The sequence below is a fragment of the Mangifera indica genome, chromosome 16, assembly GCF_011075055.1.
Source record: "Mangifera indica cultivar Alphonso chromosome 16, CATAS_Mindica_2.1, whole genome shotgun sequence".
NCBI classification, from domain to species: domain Eukaryota; kingdom Viridiplantae; phylum Streptophyta; class Magnoliopsida; order Sapindales; family Anacardiaceae; genus Mangifera; species Mangifera indica.
In genome coordinates, this window is record NC_058152.1 from 10018605 (window position 1) to 10036962 (window position 18358).

Sequence of the window (18358 nt, forward strand, 5' to 3'; positions counted from 1 at the left end):
TAAACTTTAGTAAGAAAACCCAACTAAAGAAACTTGAATTTCTTTGGTTGACCTACTTTAGAAGGCTGATCTAATTTAAAGGTGAATGAGGAGATTTTAATTTAATCACTTGAAGATTTATGACCAGGCATTTCATATTTATGTTATCAAGTGGATAATATTCTGTGTCCATTTGTTTATACATATATATAAAAAATTTAAAACTAAAATATTAATATATGCTAGAGAAATCTTCAAGGTTGATAGGACCTTACGTTGTTTTTCGTCTCTTGGTATGGTTCTATACTATTTACTTACCAATAAAAAAATATTCGTATGGGACAATTTTAACACCTTATTTCGCTGACACGGTGGGATTATCCAATGATATGAAGAGATTTGTTACCATATATTTTGCAAACCCATCATCATGCTTTTATAAATAATTACTTGAATTTGTTGTCAGTGGTTTTAAATTAACAGTACTCTTTATTTTATTGAATAGTCTTACAAATCAACCAATTGAGATAGTGAGACTATCTTATTTAACTTTTTCTCTTATAGTAATATAAAGGAAACAGAGATCAATTGTGTTTTTTAAGAACCTTGATGTCCTTCAACGGGGATTTCATATAGTGAGAATCACTCTTGACCATAATTAAACACCAAATTTGAAGTAATGAGATTTAATTCCAGCCACGATCAGGACTTTGGTTCTTGAAAATTCCATCAATATAAACTTTAACAGATTTGTCCACATCATGAGTCATATTTAGTCTGAACCATTTGTTCTAGATGCTTATTAACAAGACCTAAGATCCAAATCAAGTCCCAATAATGCCAAAAGAAATTAAATATATAAACTGATTAACGATTAATATAACTTTACATTATTGGATCATTTGAATGAGACGTGAGAAACAAAAATCCAGTGACTTGAATTAAATATTTCACAAGTTTGGCTATAATTCATCGCTTTCAATTAAGGTTATAAATTAACTGTTTGACTCATAGCTACTCTTTTTTGGTACCATTCATTTGGATACATTAACGTTCTTTCTTTTCTTTTATTAATTTAAAAAAAAAAAAAAAAACTAGAATACCAAAGGGAGTTTTATGGTCACGGGGTTCTGTCTTTTGTTATGAATTAATAAGAATAACTTACCAAAAATATTATTAAAGTCCAACTACTTATGTATCACATGATTGAGAGGGGCATTCAATATGTATTAAGAAATGAAAAAAAGAAGAAAATTAACTTGTAAAATTCGTTAAGTGTCCTGGACGCTATTTTGTCATCATTCATGTGCTTGTAGAATTTATGGTTTTATCATCCAAGGGAAAAAAAAATAAAAATAAAACTTTATACATTTATAATAAATATCAATTTAGATATCAATAAATAGATGATTATAAATTAAGAATTAAATAATACATAATTATATAACGGCACATAATAATTAGTATTTAAAGTTTTAGGCTATAAGTGTATATAACATTGCCTATAAGATTAAGTATATATTAACAATGGAATACACAAGAAAATTATGGAGTATATAGATAGGCAAAAAAAAAAAAAAAAAAATACTCAAGGAGATAAAATCAATCTGACTTTCAAAGAGTTGGAATATTAAGCAAATTATAGCTCTCAATATACTAAAATAATAGAGAGACCGATCAATAGCCAAATCATCAAGAATTTTCAAGTTATCTAATGAGGTCTATTTATATATATATATATGAAAGCTTAAGGGAAAGACAGACAGAGGTTTTATTACAGCATTGATTGGATAAATATTTACTTCAATTTATTCTCACAATCCAGTCGTAATATATATATTAATAAGCCAAATACAAAGTGCCAAATCAATAACATTTTTTTAGAATCTTGATGTTCTTCCAACGGGATTCCATATAGTAAGAAGCATCATCTTGAGCATAAACTCCAAATTTGAAAGAGTGAGAGGTACCTCCACGACCAGGAGCCACATACTTGAGAATTCCATTAATGAAAACCTTGACCTTGGATTTATCCACGTCATGAATTACATTTAGCTTGAACCACCTGTTGCAGATGTTCGGGACTATGACTGCTTCTCTGTAATATGAGAGCGAGCCATTGTAAACCCTAAGCATTAGGGTTGTGGCGTGTGGGCTAGCTCCAAATATTTGCATAATACAAACGCCTGATGTTCCATTTGGGACATAGCCATATGCTTCGAATTGCCATACACCAGAAGAATAATTGTATCCCTGAAAATTAACAGAAACCCTCTTCTGAATTGTATATTCATGTTCAATTTGTGGCTTCTGCATGCAAACCGGATTTTTTGGCAATAATTATTGGATATTATTATCATGAAATACTGAAAGACAAACTTTGATATCCAAAATTGTATTTCAATATTCTAGTGTAGATTGTACTGGTATAACCTATTTTAATTTATATAAATAAAAAAACAAAGAAAAAATCAATAAAACATAGGTACACAAACTAATTGTAAACTTTATATAAAATATATATGAAGATTATTTGAGTTAAATATTGAATCCTAATTAACTATGAAGGATAATATTTTTTTTCTTGCTTACACGTATTCCGATCTCAGTTCGTGGATTAGTTTTGCTGGTGAGAGAGTGCGGCTTGTCTGTGGAGAACACCCACAGCTTGTAGTAGCCATTTTTGAAGCTGGATCGTTGATCTACTTGCACATTATAGGGCTTCTGTATAATTAAATTTGAACTATTTAATGGAAGGGGGACAAACCCTTGTGTGGGATTAAAGTGTCCCCAAGCTGAGACCCGATAAAACGTAGAATGAACAATAAGGCTCGAGAAAGTGAGAACTAAGAGAGAAATTGATGCCATTTTGTGGGAGATAAAGGCAGAAAATGAAAACATGTTAAGGACACTGGTACAACTTGGTTTGGTGTTATGTTTACACATGGGAAAATTGCTGAGATCTTGATGTTTATAAGTTTTCAGAAAAGAAATGATCATTTTTTTATGTATCTTTTAGTTGTTTTCTTACGTTAAGAAATTTGATATAGATTTTAAAAGTCATTTGAACCTTTACAGGTATATGTATGTATGTATGTACAAACATGTAGGGAATAGACAAAGATATGAAATTAAAATATACAAGAGGTGTTTTGTGGGTAGAATTTACTCCCTTTTATTATTGTATCTCGGATAACACCAGTAACCAAGTGCCAACTTCTTAACGCGTGCATAGCAGATCAATGACTTAATGCTTTGATGATAGATGTATAAATAATTCATATCAGAAGTGTGTAGATTACTCATGTCATCTAGATGAATGTATCTGCTTAATGTTGAGACAAACTCTCTAGTAAGAAGATGCTCAGGCTAATCGTATATTACTAGGTGTCCACTTACAAGCAAGGTATCTAAATCACTAAAGTAGGCCAATCGAATATAATCATCATCTTACCAGTCAAGCTGGTATTGTCATATTTAATGAAAAAGAGTAAGTACTATTGGATAGCACATTAAATACAAAATGATTAAATTGACTAGAAAACATATTTCATATTTAATGAGAAGTGATTACACTATACTTAATCTCTTGTAACATGTAATTATCGTACTTGCACCCATACTCTTTCAATCGAATGAATATACAAGTCTCATTACATCTTTAGGCACCATATATCTCCGAGTGATGACAACAAGAACAAATACAATAACATTAATCAATTTATACAAATCAGTTTGTCCAGTAAGACAATCCTTATCGAATCTTATATACATTATTTCATCAAGGGCAAAATAAGCACTAAACGAACAAGTTTGAACCATTTGATCAGTTGTACAACAAAACCTCAATTTCTTTTTGGAGAGAAATCACAAGAGAAGTCGAGAAGAAGAGAGAATGAAATATCTGAGGTTGCTCTCAATCTTCCACCCTTTCCATCCTACCTTGTTGATAAAATGACATAGTTTAAGCTTCTTCATAAAGAGCAAAACACTGCATTTCATTAAAAACTAACCACAATCGACAACCAATTCTCCTCTCCCTTATCTTTTTGTTAACTGATATTCTTCACACCCTTTCACATTTCTACACCTTTATTTTGCTTATGTTTGTGTGTTATTTGTGTGTAAAGAGTAATGGAATCTCAGCTAACATAAGCTTAAAATGGATTAAAGTAACCCATATCACTCTTTCCAGTGGGAACTCTTACTTTTCATTCTTTCTGTGCCTTTTTCTCATTAATCTTTGTACAGTCTATTTTTCTTTCGCAACTGTATTTTCCCCCGCCAGCATTTTCTCATCTCTCCGTTTCTTGAATGTTAGTCTATTCTCTTTCAGTCCAAAAGTAAACAATCAAAACAGTCTTTGTGGTAGAATGATTAAAGGAAAATCAAAGAAGGGCAAGAAGTGCCACCTTTACTCGGTTACTTTATTCGAAGTCTTCTATTAAAGTAGCCACTAGTCGGAAAACTCAACTAAAGGAACTTAAATTTCTTTGGTTGACCTACTTTAAAAGTCTAATCTAATTTCGAAGCGAGTGAGGAGATTTTAATTTAATCACTCAAGATTTATGAGCAAGCCAAATCACAAACTCTCAAATTATTATAGGAAACCTATCTCAAGCATTTCATATTTATATTAATATGTTCTAAGATAAATATTCAAATGGGACAATCTTAACACCTCATTTCACGAACACGGTGGGATCATCCAATGACACGAAGAGATTTGTTACCATATATTTGTCAAACCCAACATCATGTGATTTAAATAATGGTTTTAAATTAATAATACTCCTCTTTATTTTATTGAATAGTCTTGCAAATCACCCAAATCTTATAGTAATACAAAAGAAACAAAGATCAATCATGTTTTTTAAGAAAACTGATAATGAGATCTTCCGTCACGATTAGGAGCTACTTGATAATTCCATTAATATAATTTACCAGATTTGCCTACATCATGAAACAAATTTTCAAGGTTATAATTTAGCTGATAGATTCATATAACTACTCTTTTTGTATCATTCATTTGGCTATGTTAATGTTCTTTCTTTTCTTTTATTGGGAAAAAAAAAAGTTTAGAATACCAAAAGGAGTTTTGTTGTCACGGGTATTTGTCTTTTGCTATGAATTTATATGAATAACATACCATAAATATGATTAAAGTCCAACTACTTTCGTGATTGAGGGAGACGTTCAACGTATATTAAGAAATTAAGAAAGAAGAAAACAAACTCGTGAAAGTCATAAGTGTCCCGGATGCTATTTTGTCATCATTCATTTTGGTCTCATTTCACAATTGACTTATTTCTCCATAACATATTATGTGTTCTGGCTATGGATTTGTTCTTTGTCATGTACGCGTTGTAGAATTTTCTTTTAAGAAATAATTAAGATAAATGACTGCTTATTCTTTTGGATTGTCAAAGTTTATTGAAATATATAAATTACTGCATCGAACTAATTCATTTCTGAGTTTGTGAATAACAGTAGAGAAATGCTTTATCCATGAAAATGTTGAGAGATAAAAATTGGGATCTTCTATTCATAACCTAACTTCAAGAGTGACAAACGAATTTATACGAAATCAATTGTCTGGACTGACAATCCTTGTGAAGTTCAATCAAATCCGTTCAATTTCTTTTTCTAGGAGACACAAAAAAATAATAATAATAATAATAACATTTAATTATTATTTGATTTGGTGATTTTGAATTAAAAATAAAACAACATTCAATCATATAATGACATATTATCTTCGTACTTAATTATATATTCAAAAGTGTGTGCATATGAACATTACTAAAAAATACAACTGTGGCAATCAGATAAGTATACAAGTCTTAGGTAACATTTTCAACTGGAAGTGATAGTATTTGTGTGAGCTTTAACATCTACCAAACCTTTAACGGGAGTATAATAACTTATTATATATTTGTTATATCTTTCTTAAGGTTGTCATTAAAAAAAAGTTCTAGAAAAAAAAAAATTTATCATTTCAATGTAAATAATTTCTAAGATTACGGATTTAAAAAGTATGATATACCAAAAATTCTAAATTGAGGTTGAATGATTTTATTTGTTCACGTAAATTTAATTCTTACAGTATAAATAATTACTTTTTATTTGAAACCAATGGTTTTAAATTAACAATACTCTTTATTTTATTGGATGGTCTTGCAAATCAACCAAGTGAGAAGGTGAGACTGTTATTTAAGCTTTCTCTTATAATAATACAAAAGAAACAAAGATCAATTATGTTTTTTAAGAACCCTGATGTCCTTCCACTGTGATTCCGTACAGTGAGAATCATCCTCTTAAGATTTTCCGTCATGATCAAGACCTTGGTACTTGAGAATCTCATCAATATAAACGTTAACAGAGTTGCCCACATCATGAATCACACTTAGCTTGAACAATTTGCTGTAGATGTTTGGGTCTAGGACTGGATCCCTGCAGTATGTGAGTGAACCATCATAAACCCTAATCATTAGGGTTGTGGCATGTTGGCTGGCTCCAAATATTTGCATGATCAACATACCTGATGTTCCGATTGGGACGTAGCCGTAACCTTCAAATTGCGGCACCTAGTTGAATGATCGTGTCCCTGTAAATTAGAGAGACCATTCAAGAATCATAAAAACTATCCAAAAAAAGCTTAAATAAGACTAATTTCAACATCGGAAAAGTCTTATGCCTATGCCAAACTTAATGTCGCGACTTACCACTGTACGTAAACAATAGAGTGACACCATTATGGTGTCCGTGTATAGTTAATCATCCGATGCAAGCAAAAGGCAAATTACTGTGGTTTTAAAAGTCAGACCTGCTTGTTTAATCGATCAAATACCACCTACTAAGCAAACCAAAAACACTTCGTAAACATTAAAACATTTTAGCAATTGTTTTGTGGTTTAACTGCTTAAAACGACCCGGTTCATGGTTTGACCAAGCAAAAACTGGGTCAAATTGGGTTGCTGAGGTCAATGGAAAAAAATTCAATGTTTAATTGATAATGTGGGAAAGCCCACTCAGCCATGTAAAAGTTTCTCGTCAATTTAGAGTATGTGTGCCATCACTAAGTTTCTCTCATCAAACTGACATCTGATTTGGCTCTGAAAACATTGATAAATAATGTAAAACAAGAATCAACAATTAATTGACACCAATAAACACAACAAAACAAGAATTCAGTCAAACAAAATTCATTTGAAAAGTTGTAAATTTTTGTTTCATCTGCCTAATAAAAGTTCAATTAAAAAGAATGACAATTTCTTCAATATTCAAATCTAAATCGAAGTGAGAATAAATATAATACCAATAATACAAAGAAACACAAAATCTAATTCTAAGATTTAGTAAAACAAAATAAGTTGAAACTCCTATTACTAGCAAATCCTGACAGGTAAAACTTATTAACTTAAAATACAAGAAGCTAAATCAGCAGGAATCAGATTATCAAGAAGTTAAATTAACTATAAATTATTATATGCTAAATTTTCTCGCTTACTAATATACGAATCTTATTTCTTGGCTTGGTTTTGCTAGTAGGAGAGTGAGGCTTGTCTGTGGAGTATACCGACAGCTTATGAATCCCACTTTGGAAACTATATCGCTCATCTTTAGGCACATCATAGGGCTTCTATACAGAAAAATCTGATGGTTTTAATTTGTGGGACACAAAACCCTTTGTGGGATCAATAGCTCCCAAAGCAGAAGAAGCTTGGTCTGCCATATTGATGAGCTAAAGTATAAGGATTGAGCACGCAAGTTCCTTGAGAGATATCAATGCCATTTTTTGGCAAGAGGTGAGAGCAAAATATAACATGTGAGCCATAGTGATCTCGCTAAAGCTTTTAAATCTAAGGCACAGGGCAGCAATGATGACGATGTGGAAAAATTAGCTACCCTGTAATATAATTGGTGACTACCAACAAATAAAATAAAAACATCCACCTCTTTTAGAAATCAGCATTCAATTCAAAACTTTAACTTTTCTCAATAGAAGTTTCTACAAGAAGTTTTGATTTATACAATTATAAGTTACGAAACGTGGAATGTGATGATGTTGTAGGAGAAAGCACACTTTGTCGCCATTGAGTGTATTCAAAAATGAGAATGGTGGAATGAAGGTAAACTAAAAGGGAAAAAAGTATTATTTGAATAAATTATGAGTTTGCTTAGAAAAGTAATTGCCTCAAAAGTTGGCTTAAAAAGGTTTAAGTGGAAAATGTTTTGCCTATTTTATTTAATATCCTCTCTAACTTTAAGAATTAAAGGTAAGATATTGAGTTTGCACTTCTAATTAAAGTTATAGATTTTGCTCAGTGAGTTGATGAACCACCCAAGCTCAAAGAGACAACTTAATTAAATAAATAGATTTTTATGTTGAATAGAAGAAATTCATCAAGTTAAGTCTATTTGCCATAATGAATCCATTATTGATAATCTCATTTGAGATTTACCTTAAGTTATAAGTGTTAAGAAGTTCATTACCAAGATTAGTTAGAAATATAAGACATCTGACAATATCAAAGTTTCTCAATGGTGAGGATACGTCTTGAACAAGTTATGATAGTCACAAAGGAGTCAAAGAATAATGATTATTTATTAGAGTTTAAAAAGCACAATAAAACTAACGTTTGACTTCAATCAAATTAAGACTAGTGTAAATGATTTGGAATCAAATATGAGATATCTTTGAAAAAGAAAATTATAAAATGATGAATCCCTTAATAGCAAATTTGGTTGCTTAATCGATACCCAGTCATAAAGTAAAGAGCAACAATAAGAAGTGCTACTTTTGTGACCCAAATAAAGATCAAAGTTTTGAGATTTGGAACTTTTTAATAGATGACAACTAAGAGGAAGTTCACACTTAGGTTTGGAAATGATGTGAACATTGAAGTTAGCAATATTTGGCATAATAGATATTTTGCAAGTTTTTCAAGATTTGGAGACTCCAAATAATTTTGCAAAAAACTTAGTCATAACTTAAAAGTTTTGATGAAAGCAAACATGGTTGGTATTCATGTAATTGTTAGGGTAGGTACCCGAGAGCTAATCAAATTTGGCATTTGTGGATGCAATTTTATATTAATCATCAATAAAAGAATTTATTGTTATTCAATTTATATATTAACTATTTATATGATTGTATGAATAACATATTCTTATAATAGTAGAACTATAATAAGATGATCAGATAACTAATTGTGAAATCCTATGTACGTATTAACTGGTCATTCTAAAAACATTCGTAATCCTAACATTATAATGATTAAGGGCAGGCATAATAATGATGAGATTGAGCGACCCCACCAAAAGTAACGACCAGTTAATACGTACATAGGATTTCACAATTAGTTATCTGATCATCTTATTATAGTTCTACTATTCTAAAAATATGTTATTCATACAATCATATAAATAGTTAATATATAAATTGAATAACAATAAATTCTTTTATTGATGATTAATATAAAATTGCATCCACAAATGCCAAATTTGATTAGCTCTCGGGTACCTACCCTAACAATTATACATGGGTGCACGTTATAGACATATTCATTGATCTGACCTAATCAAAGGATATCCGTATGGATAGTTACTCTAGTGTCTTGAAATAAATCCTCTAAACACTACTAGTGCATATGATCGTTTGACTTGAGGTTGTCAAATTGTCTCGTTGATAACGTTGTTAATTGTAGTTATTTTGATTTCTAATCCTCTTATGTTGCGTGAAAATTGAATTCATTCTAATGAAATTATGTCTTTTGTACTTAGGAAGCTTTGAACATTTTCGGAGCTAAATTTAGGCCAAAAAGACTAAAACCAGATCAAACTTACCAGTTAACAAAAACTATAATGCTGAGTAGACGTAGGCACATGCAATAACGAGAATAGATTTCAAAATTTGAATTTTAAATCAATTGAGATATTCTAGAAAAGTAAAAATTTGTTTCCTAGAATAAGGTGATTGTTAGTTGAAAAAAAAAAGAGAACATTTTTTGATAAGATAAAGGATATACAAGAAAGAGACGGAGAGAAATTTTGGGAGGATATATATGTATATATATTTTTCTTTTTAGGAGATTTATTTTTTGGAGCTTATCTGAATGAGGGAGATATATATAGATATTTTTCTTTTTGGAGGAGGGGGATTATTGTTATTATCTTATCTGAAGGAAGGCAGATCTAAGCATGGCTTACAATGACTAAAATCTTTTCTCTTGGTTGAAGGGATCTGAACCCATTAAACAACAAGGATTATGAGATTTTCATTCTTTAATGCATCTTTTTAATTATTCAAGTATTGATTATTTTCCTATGTTATTTATTATGATTGTATTGGTTGATTGCTAAGGTGTGCGATTAGTTTATCGATTAATATAATCTACTGCTAGTTTAAGTGTTGAATATGTAATTGTTCAATTTATCTAATCAAAATGGCAACTAAGATTTATTATTTGCTGCATCAGGAACTATAACTTCTAGGGAGAATATTCAACTAGATTAAATGTAACGTCGTATGCTTTTGTTGTTTTGTTTCGTTGGTCTTTCAAAATCTTAATGCTATTGTTTGATTAAATTCGAGATCGTATCGAAGTTGTTAGTCAATAAGGGCTAACTGAAATATATGTTTTTGGTTAACTAATAATATAAAAAGATAGGTAATTAAAACCACAACGAATATTTGAATAATTAATTTGATACTCTTAGGTGTCAATGATCAATCGTAGATTTAATTATGGATGTGATCGTAGACCAAGTTTTGTTTAATTGAATATTTATTTTATATTATTTTGTTGTATTTCATTTACTACTTTTAATTACAATTCATATTCAATTCAGAAACCCCACACTTTCATTGTTTTGTAAGATAAGTAATGACTTACTAATTGGAACTCTTTAAAGGAACAATCCTTACTTTCCTTTACTACATTTTTGTTATAAGAATTTAGAATTTTAATTTGGGTGTAAACGACAACACTATCACTCATGTAAATATCAGTATAGTTTAATGTTATCTAACATGTCATCATAATTGGAGTAGTTATACAGATAGTAATTAGTCATACCATGGGAAACATAGAAGCTATGGTTGATTGACAAAGGATTTGTCACTCCTCAGCACAAGAGAAGATATTTCACATGAGAATATTAAAAGACAGTTATGACTACTTAAATCTGTGACCACAGTGGGATGAGGTTATAGTTTAGTCCATGTTAGTTATTAATATGTATCAATTTTTACCAAAGAATTACTCGGATAGATAGATTTTTATGTCTCAGCTTCGAGAGATATTGGTTGATAAAAAGATTGAATTGCACGTAACTATAATATTATAAAAGTTTAAGAGATGTCTGTTGACACTCTATTGTTTGGGTGGCCATGATGATTGGCTAGAGACCAATCTTGGTATGTGCTAAATTTAGCCCAAATCCAAATATTACTAGTTCAATAGAGAGTTTATAGGTCACACGCATATAAGGGTTTATTCGAACTTAAAGACAATAATTATTTGATGATAATCCTAGTGTTTAGAATTGAGAGAAAGACTACAAATAGACTCAGTTTGCCCAATAAGTTGGAAAGATTGGGTTTGACTGTGCCTTGACAAAAGTGCACAGTCATGAACCCTAATGGCTCAGTCGTGCACTTAGTCATGATGGTGTCGGCCATGCAAAAGCATGGCACAATTGGCACCATGAAGAATAAAGGCATGACACAATTGGACAAAAGAATGTCCTCCTATGCAAACCTTGAAACATATTGGTTGTGCATGCATGTGTTGAAGGGAGTTCTACATGCTTAAAATTCTTATACAACTCGGACACCTGCATGCACACATACACACACACACAAATATATATATATATATAACATAATTATTCACGTAGAGAGATAGACAGGAAAAGAGTGAAACCTTAGTTGCTACTCATTCTTTTCTCTTTCTCGTGAACATAAGATTATCGAATTGGAGAGCCCTCGTAGTCTTTTCACTTGGATTTTCTCTCGCATGTTTGTGCTCCATGTGGATACCAAGACATTGCCTCTTGAGGGTTGGATAGCATTTGATCTCAAGCCATATGAAGATTCACAAGAGCTATTAACATAGGTATAAATCTAAAATACCCTATATGTGTTTTGTATGTTCATGAATACATGTTTAAAATGGATATCTTGGTTAGGATTTTTCAAGCATTTGATTTTTAAAATTTTAAATTTCACTAGATTGCTCATTATTAGCGCCTTAAAAACGTACAAGGGTAACATGATCAAGATGACATAGGTTATTTTAAATAGAACTCCTTGTAATTCTATACCACATATGTCTTTTGGGTCTTTGGAAAAGAAGAAAACACAACATGACACATTTTTTAAGTTTAGGGATGCTCTATTTAAGAATTTATAATCCTATTTAGAAGAGAGTAGATCTATGAATTATTCATGGCTAAGTCATTAGTCATCTAGTATTCCAAATGATCACTTTAAGGGGGCGTTTAATTTAGGGAATGTTTTATTACCAAAAATGAAAATTACCACTAAGATGGATTACGTGAAAGATTATTGAGTATAAATTATGAGTATATTTGGTTATAATATCATTTATAAATGAGTATTATATTTGGTTAGTAGTAATGAATAAATACCAAATATGTAATTTATTTAAATACCCTTGAAAAAATTACTGGGTATAAATTAATACTATGTTTGGTTAGATTAGCATTTGTACTATTTGAAAATATTTTTTTGTGTGCATATACTCAAATATTTCTCATATTAATACATAGAAATTTTTTTTATTGAATGAAATCTCACAAGTCTCAAAATATTATACAAAATAAATAAATAAATACTATTTAATAAGAATTTTTCTTGCATTTTGTAAATGGATTTTCAAACAATATATACAACTGCATATCACAATTGAAGCCACAATTATAAAATGAAATCTTAAAATAAACTTGAAATTTGAATGAATTATAAAATCTTACTGACCAACAAAACCAGTCATCACAAAACTGAAATTGAAGCAACAATTTAAATTATAAAATCTTATGTTGGACTTGAAATTTGAAAGAATTAGGTAGTTTTCATATATATGTCTTACTTACCAATAAAACCACTAATCACTAAACTGAAATTTTGCTAAACACAAAGTTTACAATGATCCAAAACCAAGAACATATAAATTGGTTTACAGGTCACTACATAACAAACATTACTAACCACCAAAAGCACAATAAAAGAAAGTATTACAATTAACAAATAAAAAATTAGCAATATAAAGAAATTTCATGCACTAAACCATATACCATTAAGCTACAAATATAGATATCTTCCATACATACTATCCCACAAAATACAATTATCATGTAATTCTTTGGAGGAGGGCTGGAAACATTGCAAAATATTACTACCATTACTAATACATTACCTTAGGTATACTAGCCCTCCTAATATAGATATAAAGTGGAATTACATATCCTAAACCCATTTTTCCTTAATAAAAAAACATAGGAAAAGATCATGGGTATTAACTAACCTTAGACAACATAGTTTCAGTTATTTACATGTCAAAACTTGTCATGATATTTGTATCCTTAGATATGATTGTTTTATGGATCAAAAGAGGGACAATATACATTACATTCAGCTAGTTGTTTAATGACATAATCCTTTCTGAAATCCATAGGCACTTCAAAGAAATAATCAATCTTGTCCTCCTCCTTAATAATATGCTCTCCAACATTAAGCAACTCCTGCCTACTAAAGCCATCCAATTCCAAACAAAGTATTAAACAAACTCATTCTTCTATTTTTTTCCTTTAACCTCTTTTTTGAAATAAGAGGTAATTTCTTGTATTTCTTGTTGGACAGCTTTATAAGATTTCCCAAACTTACCAATTTCTTCAACCAATCTTGAGAAGCTTTCATCATTTCTTTTCCTCTTCTTGCTACTTGCAGTCTTCTGATTTATTTCCTCATGCACTGTTTGATTTTTTGATCCAATTGCATCTTCTTTGTCTTGATCATTATAGTCACTATCAAGCTCAACATGAACTTCTGTTGTATCCTCATTGTTATCTAAATTCTCAATATCAAGTTCCTCCATAACATCAATTGTTGTTTCAGCCCCTATGCCAATGGTCTTATCGTTTCCAAACACTATGACTAATGAGTCATAGTGTGGGAAAGGTTTGTGCCTTAAACCCTTTGCATTAGGATGACTCTACAAAAAATTAAACAACCAAAATTTAAAATTAGTCATAATAGAAATATGAAAAAATATATTTCAAATAAGAAATATTCAATCTTACCCTAACCCAACCATCAAACACATCTTTCAAAGTGGTAATACATTTCTTTTCATCATTCTATCCAAAGCCACTTCCATTCTCAATCATCTCGTTTATGGCATTATATTGTCTTTTCAATAATTTAACTCTAGATTCGATGTAAGGTATAGTTTTCAATCCACTAGATGGAAGTTTTTCCTCCATCATCTCCTTTAGCTGTACTAGATACCCAACTCTAAAAGTCCCATTGTCAGCCTTCCGATGTAAGTTCTCTTTTAGAATGAGGAGACATTCAATTAATATTGCATCCTCCTACTTAGTCCACTACCTTTTAAGACCAACACCTTTACGTTTTTTCTTCCCTCTTGTCCTTTTATTTGGATCAAACAAGGTCATACTTCTTTCCTCATTGTTGGGTTGTGTTGTTAACAAATTCATTATCTAATACATTTTCAAAGCCAATAAATTATGCAAGAACATAATTATCAACAAATTATATAGACATAATAGTATGAAATATAAAAAATAGAATAATCCAATTAAAGTTCTACATAAAAAACATGCATAATTAAAAGCAAAAAATTCATGAATAAAGACATCTAATAAAATATATTCATTCTCTAATACACTTTGAAAGTCAATAAGTTATGTAAAAAATATAATCATCAACAAATTATATGGGCATGATAGGATGAAATATAAAAAATAGAATAATCCCCAATTAAAGACCTATGTAAAAATATTCATAATTAAAAGTAAAATAATTCATTAATAAACACATCCAACAAAACATATCTATAAAAAGAACATTGTGTTAAAACTAATTTATAACATATAAACAACATAGTTAAATATGAAATTTTTATTGACAAATTTTTATGCATGTCACACTCTTATCCAATAGGTTGGAAAGATCACTATGTTCCACATGTATGATTACTTCAACTTCATCATTGTCTTCCTCTCGATTATTGACTGTGTCACCAAGCTCACTTTCAATAGGGTCAATAGACATCTCAATCCTAATGTAATTATGCAGAAGACAACGAGCAGAAATTATTCGACATTGTATTTTCACTAGGTAAAAAGATTGTTCCCTTAAAATAGCCCATCTAGCTTTTAGTATTCCAAAACATCTCTCAATGCAATTTCTTGCTTGAGAGTGTTTCATATTAAGAAACTTCTCTGGTGTATTGGGTTGTTAACCTTGCCTTCAGTCATTCATATGGTATCTTTGCCCCCTATATGGTGCCAAAAAACCTTTCTCATTAATGTATCTAACATCACACAAATAGTAAAATCTTATAATAAAAATTAAAATGTCAATTCAAAATATTTATCTAATATGTTACCCTAATATAACATCTAATAACTTGATAATGAGAGTTTTTACCTTGGGGGACCTTTAAGCCATTTCTCCTACTAATGGCATCTCTAAGAACTCTACCATATGTAGCTGAACCTTTCTACCCTGATAGGACATAAATGAATTGCATGTTGGGTGTGTAAACACTGAGGACATTGGTTGCAATTTCATTTTTCCCTGTATGATACCTAGGTTTATCAACTGAGTCAACATGCACTTTTATATATGTTCCATCTAATAAACCCAAACAACTTTAGCAAGAAGGGAAAAAGTAATTACTAAATAAGTACTCTAAATTATATAGTAACCTAAAAACATGTACTTTTGTGTTTTATGTCATAAATATGTACCTTGAACCATTTCCATCTTTCATCTATTGAATTCTCTGTTATTAGCTTAGGCTTTTAAAGTAAAATGGCATGTAGTCTCAACACAGCATGCAATACTGCATAAAATTTTCTACTTATTATCCCACCAAACCTAGCTATTTGTTGTTTAAGTACTCTATTTTTGATATGGTGTGAAATGATATGCAAAAAACTACCGACCATTTTTTGTATAGAAGTATGTCTAGTTGATTGTAACCCTCCATGATTTTTAATAACTCACATAATTTAAAAAATGATCTCCTATCCATTCTACAATTCTCAACACATTGTATATCAGTATCAAAAATCATTTTATGCAAATTTAGTGTCCTGATGTGTTGTCTGTGACATGATTCACGAGCATATGATATGGAACGCCTATATATATTCCTATGTTTAGCTAGCATGGCCACAACAACAAACACAAGCTTAATGAACATGGTTTCCATCATATGCAATTGCAAAAGCAAAATAATGATCAAACGTTGCCTATGTTAGAGAGGTAAATGAGCCATAACTATTAAACATAAGCAATAAAAAAATAATTATTCAATTAGTCATTTAGCACATGAAAATGGGAATTTAGAATAAGCACAATAATGCAAATAAAAAAATAAAGACAATAAAAACAAGAAGTCCTCAACAATAAATAAACAATTATCATTAGTGCATGTCTATAATTACAAAAATTATTAATTGATTTAGTCTAATACATTAATAACATAATCAAATGCATAATTTGATTATGGGGCAGAGCGATAAACATATTATTAACCAACTTTTTGTCATTAAATTATATAAAATTTCAATTTATTAATTCCTAATGAAATTAGAAAAGGAAAAGAAAAGAAGAAGCCAAAAAAGGTTGCACTCTTCTGAAAAAATGGAAGGAAAACCAAAGGCACAAAGGAAATCCATTGATAATCATGCATGAAAATCATCACCATAATCATTGCGATATCATTTTTTTTTCCAGTAAAGTATATTAAAAACAAAGAAAGACAAAAAAAATTGGCCAAAATAACCACATATCATCTAGTCCTACTATCTTTACAATTGCAAGATAAGGGACAATTACACAATAGGCTGAACATAGCTTTTTATGGCACCAGAATGCAAGAGGTAGATGAGCAATTGCAAATCCCAAGCTCTAGAGTGTAGTAGTTTTTAGGCAAGGGCATTCTGTTGGGATAGATCTATTGAAATCTAGCAACAAATCTTTACATATGGCAATTCTTATGATTTTATTATTTCAAGATGGATATGGTAACTATAAATAAAAGAAGAACAAAGAAATCTATAAATAAGTATATGGTAACTATCCAAACACTATAAATTTGAAATTAGATAATTCATCCTGGCCCATATTTAGAATAGAATTATATGACTTTTCTTTGTACCCATAAAGTTATTTTTTATGAAACCATCAAATATCATTGAGGTTCATGGTTCAATGCAGTTTATAGCATATAGGATCTTGAGTTGCCAAAAGAATGTAATTGATTTTATACAATATTCCAATAAGATCACTTGAAGTTGTCAAATGAATGGAAATTTGTAGTTCTCACTCAATCATATCATATCAAATTTCTTCAGCCTTAGTTTTGCTCCAGTGGTCTTGCATATGCTCTATGCTTTTAGCGCTCCGATTCTTGCAATTTCGTTCTTAATTTTGACATTATATTTTCAAGTTCTTGGGATGATGTTTTCAAGGTTTCAGTTGGACTCAACCTGATTGGAACTGTTGTGTGGAACCTTTTCTCAACAGGTGAGAAAATATTAGAATAAATTCTAAATATTTTTTTTATCCTCAACAAATGGCAGCTTAAAAGAGTTTAGAAAAGCTTGATTTCTTAAAGTAGAAGATCAATGAATTCTATACGAAAGCACAAAAGTTCATATTCGAAAGCATAGAAAAGGGAGATTAAAAACAAATTTATAATACATTAAAGAAGATGATGTAAGAAAGGAATTACTAGAGTTGTTGCTGAAACTTGAAAGAAGATGATTTGTTGAGTTGAAACCTTAGCTATGGAGAAGGCATACACCACTTGCTATCAAACACGATGAAACTGACTTGTATTAGGGTTTGTTAGGCTTTATATAAAGGTAGTTTATTGTAAATTGAAGGGTAATTTTGTCCCAAACAAAAAATTTCTCAGGTCAAAATTGGCTCTTGACATATATGTTATTTTAATTGGAGATAAGGGCATTTATGTCCTAAAATTATTATAAGTGAGGGTAAAATGGTAAGAAAAATAAGATTACTTTGGTAATCTTAAAATATCTAAGGTTGAAATGGTAATCAAATTACCCCTTATATTACCTGTCACGTCAA

The 18358-nt window shown here is 30.2% G+C and overlaps 1 protein-coding gene across 1 annotated transcript; it reads right to left on the bottom strand.

Annotated features, from left to right (window-relative positions):
- Positions 1-1765: 1765 nt before the first annotated feature.
- On the bottom strand, positions 1766-2985 carry LOC123198472 (citrate-binding protein-like). The gene is made up of 2 exons (XM_044613152.1): positions 2572-2985; positions 1766-2232 (listed from the first exon to the last, which is right to left on the bottom strand). Exons 1-2 carry the CDS (start codon positions 2977-2979, stop codon positions 1846-1848), a joined length of 795 nt encoding a protein of 264 aa, XP_044469087.1. The 5' UTR covers positions 2980-2985; the 3' UTR covers positions 1766-1845.
- Between the last annotated feature and the right edge of the window lie 15373 nt (positions 2986-18358).

Excerpts from the sequence above, each read along its gene's own strand:
- LOC123198472 (XM_044613152.1), bottom strand. The coding sequence starts at position 2,979 with ATGATCATTTCTTTTCTGAAAACTTATAAACATCAAGATCTCAGCAAT. Across the intron at positions 2,233-2,571 it reads GAACTGAGATCGGAATACGT|GGATACAATTATTCTTCTGG; the intron begins GTAAGCAAGAAA and ends GTTAATTTTCAG.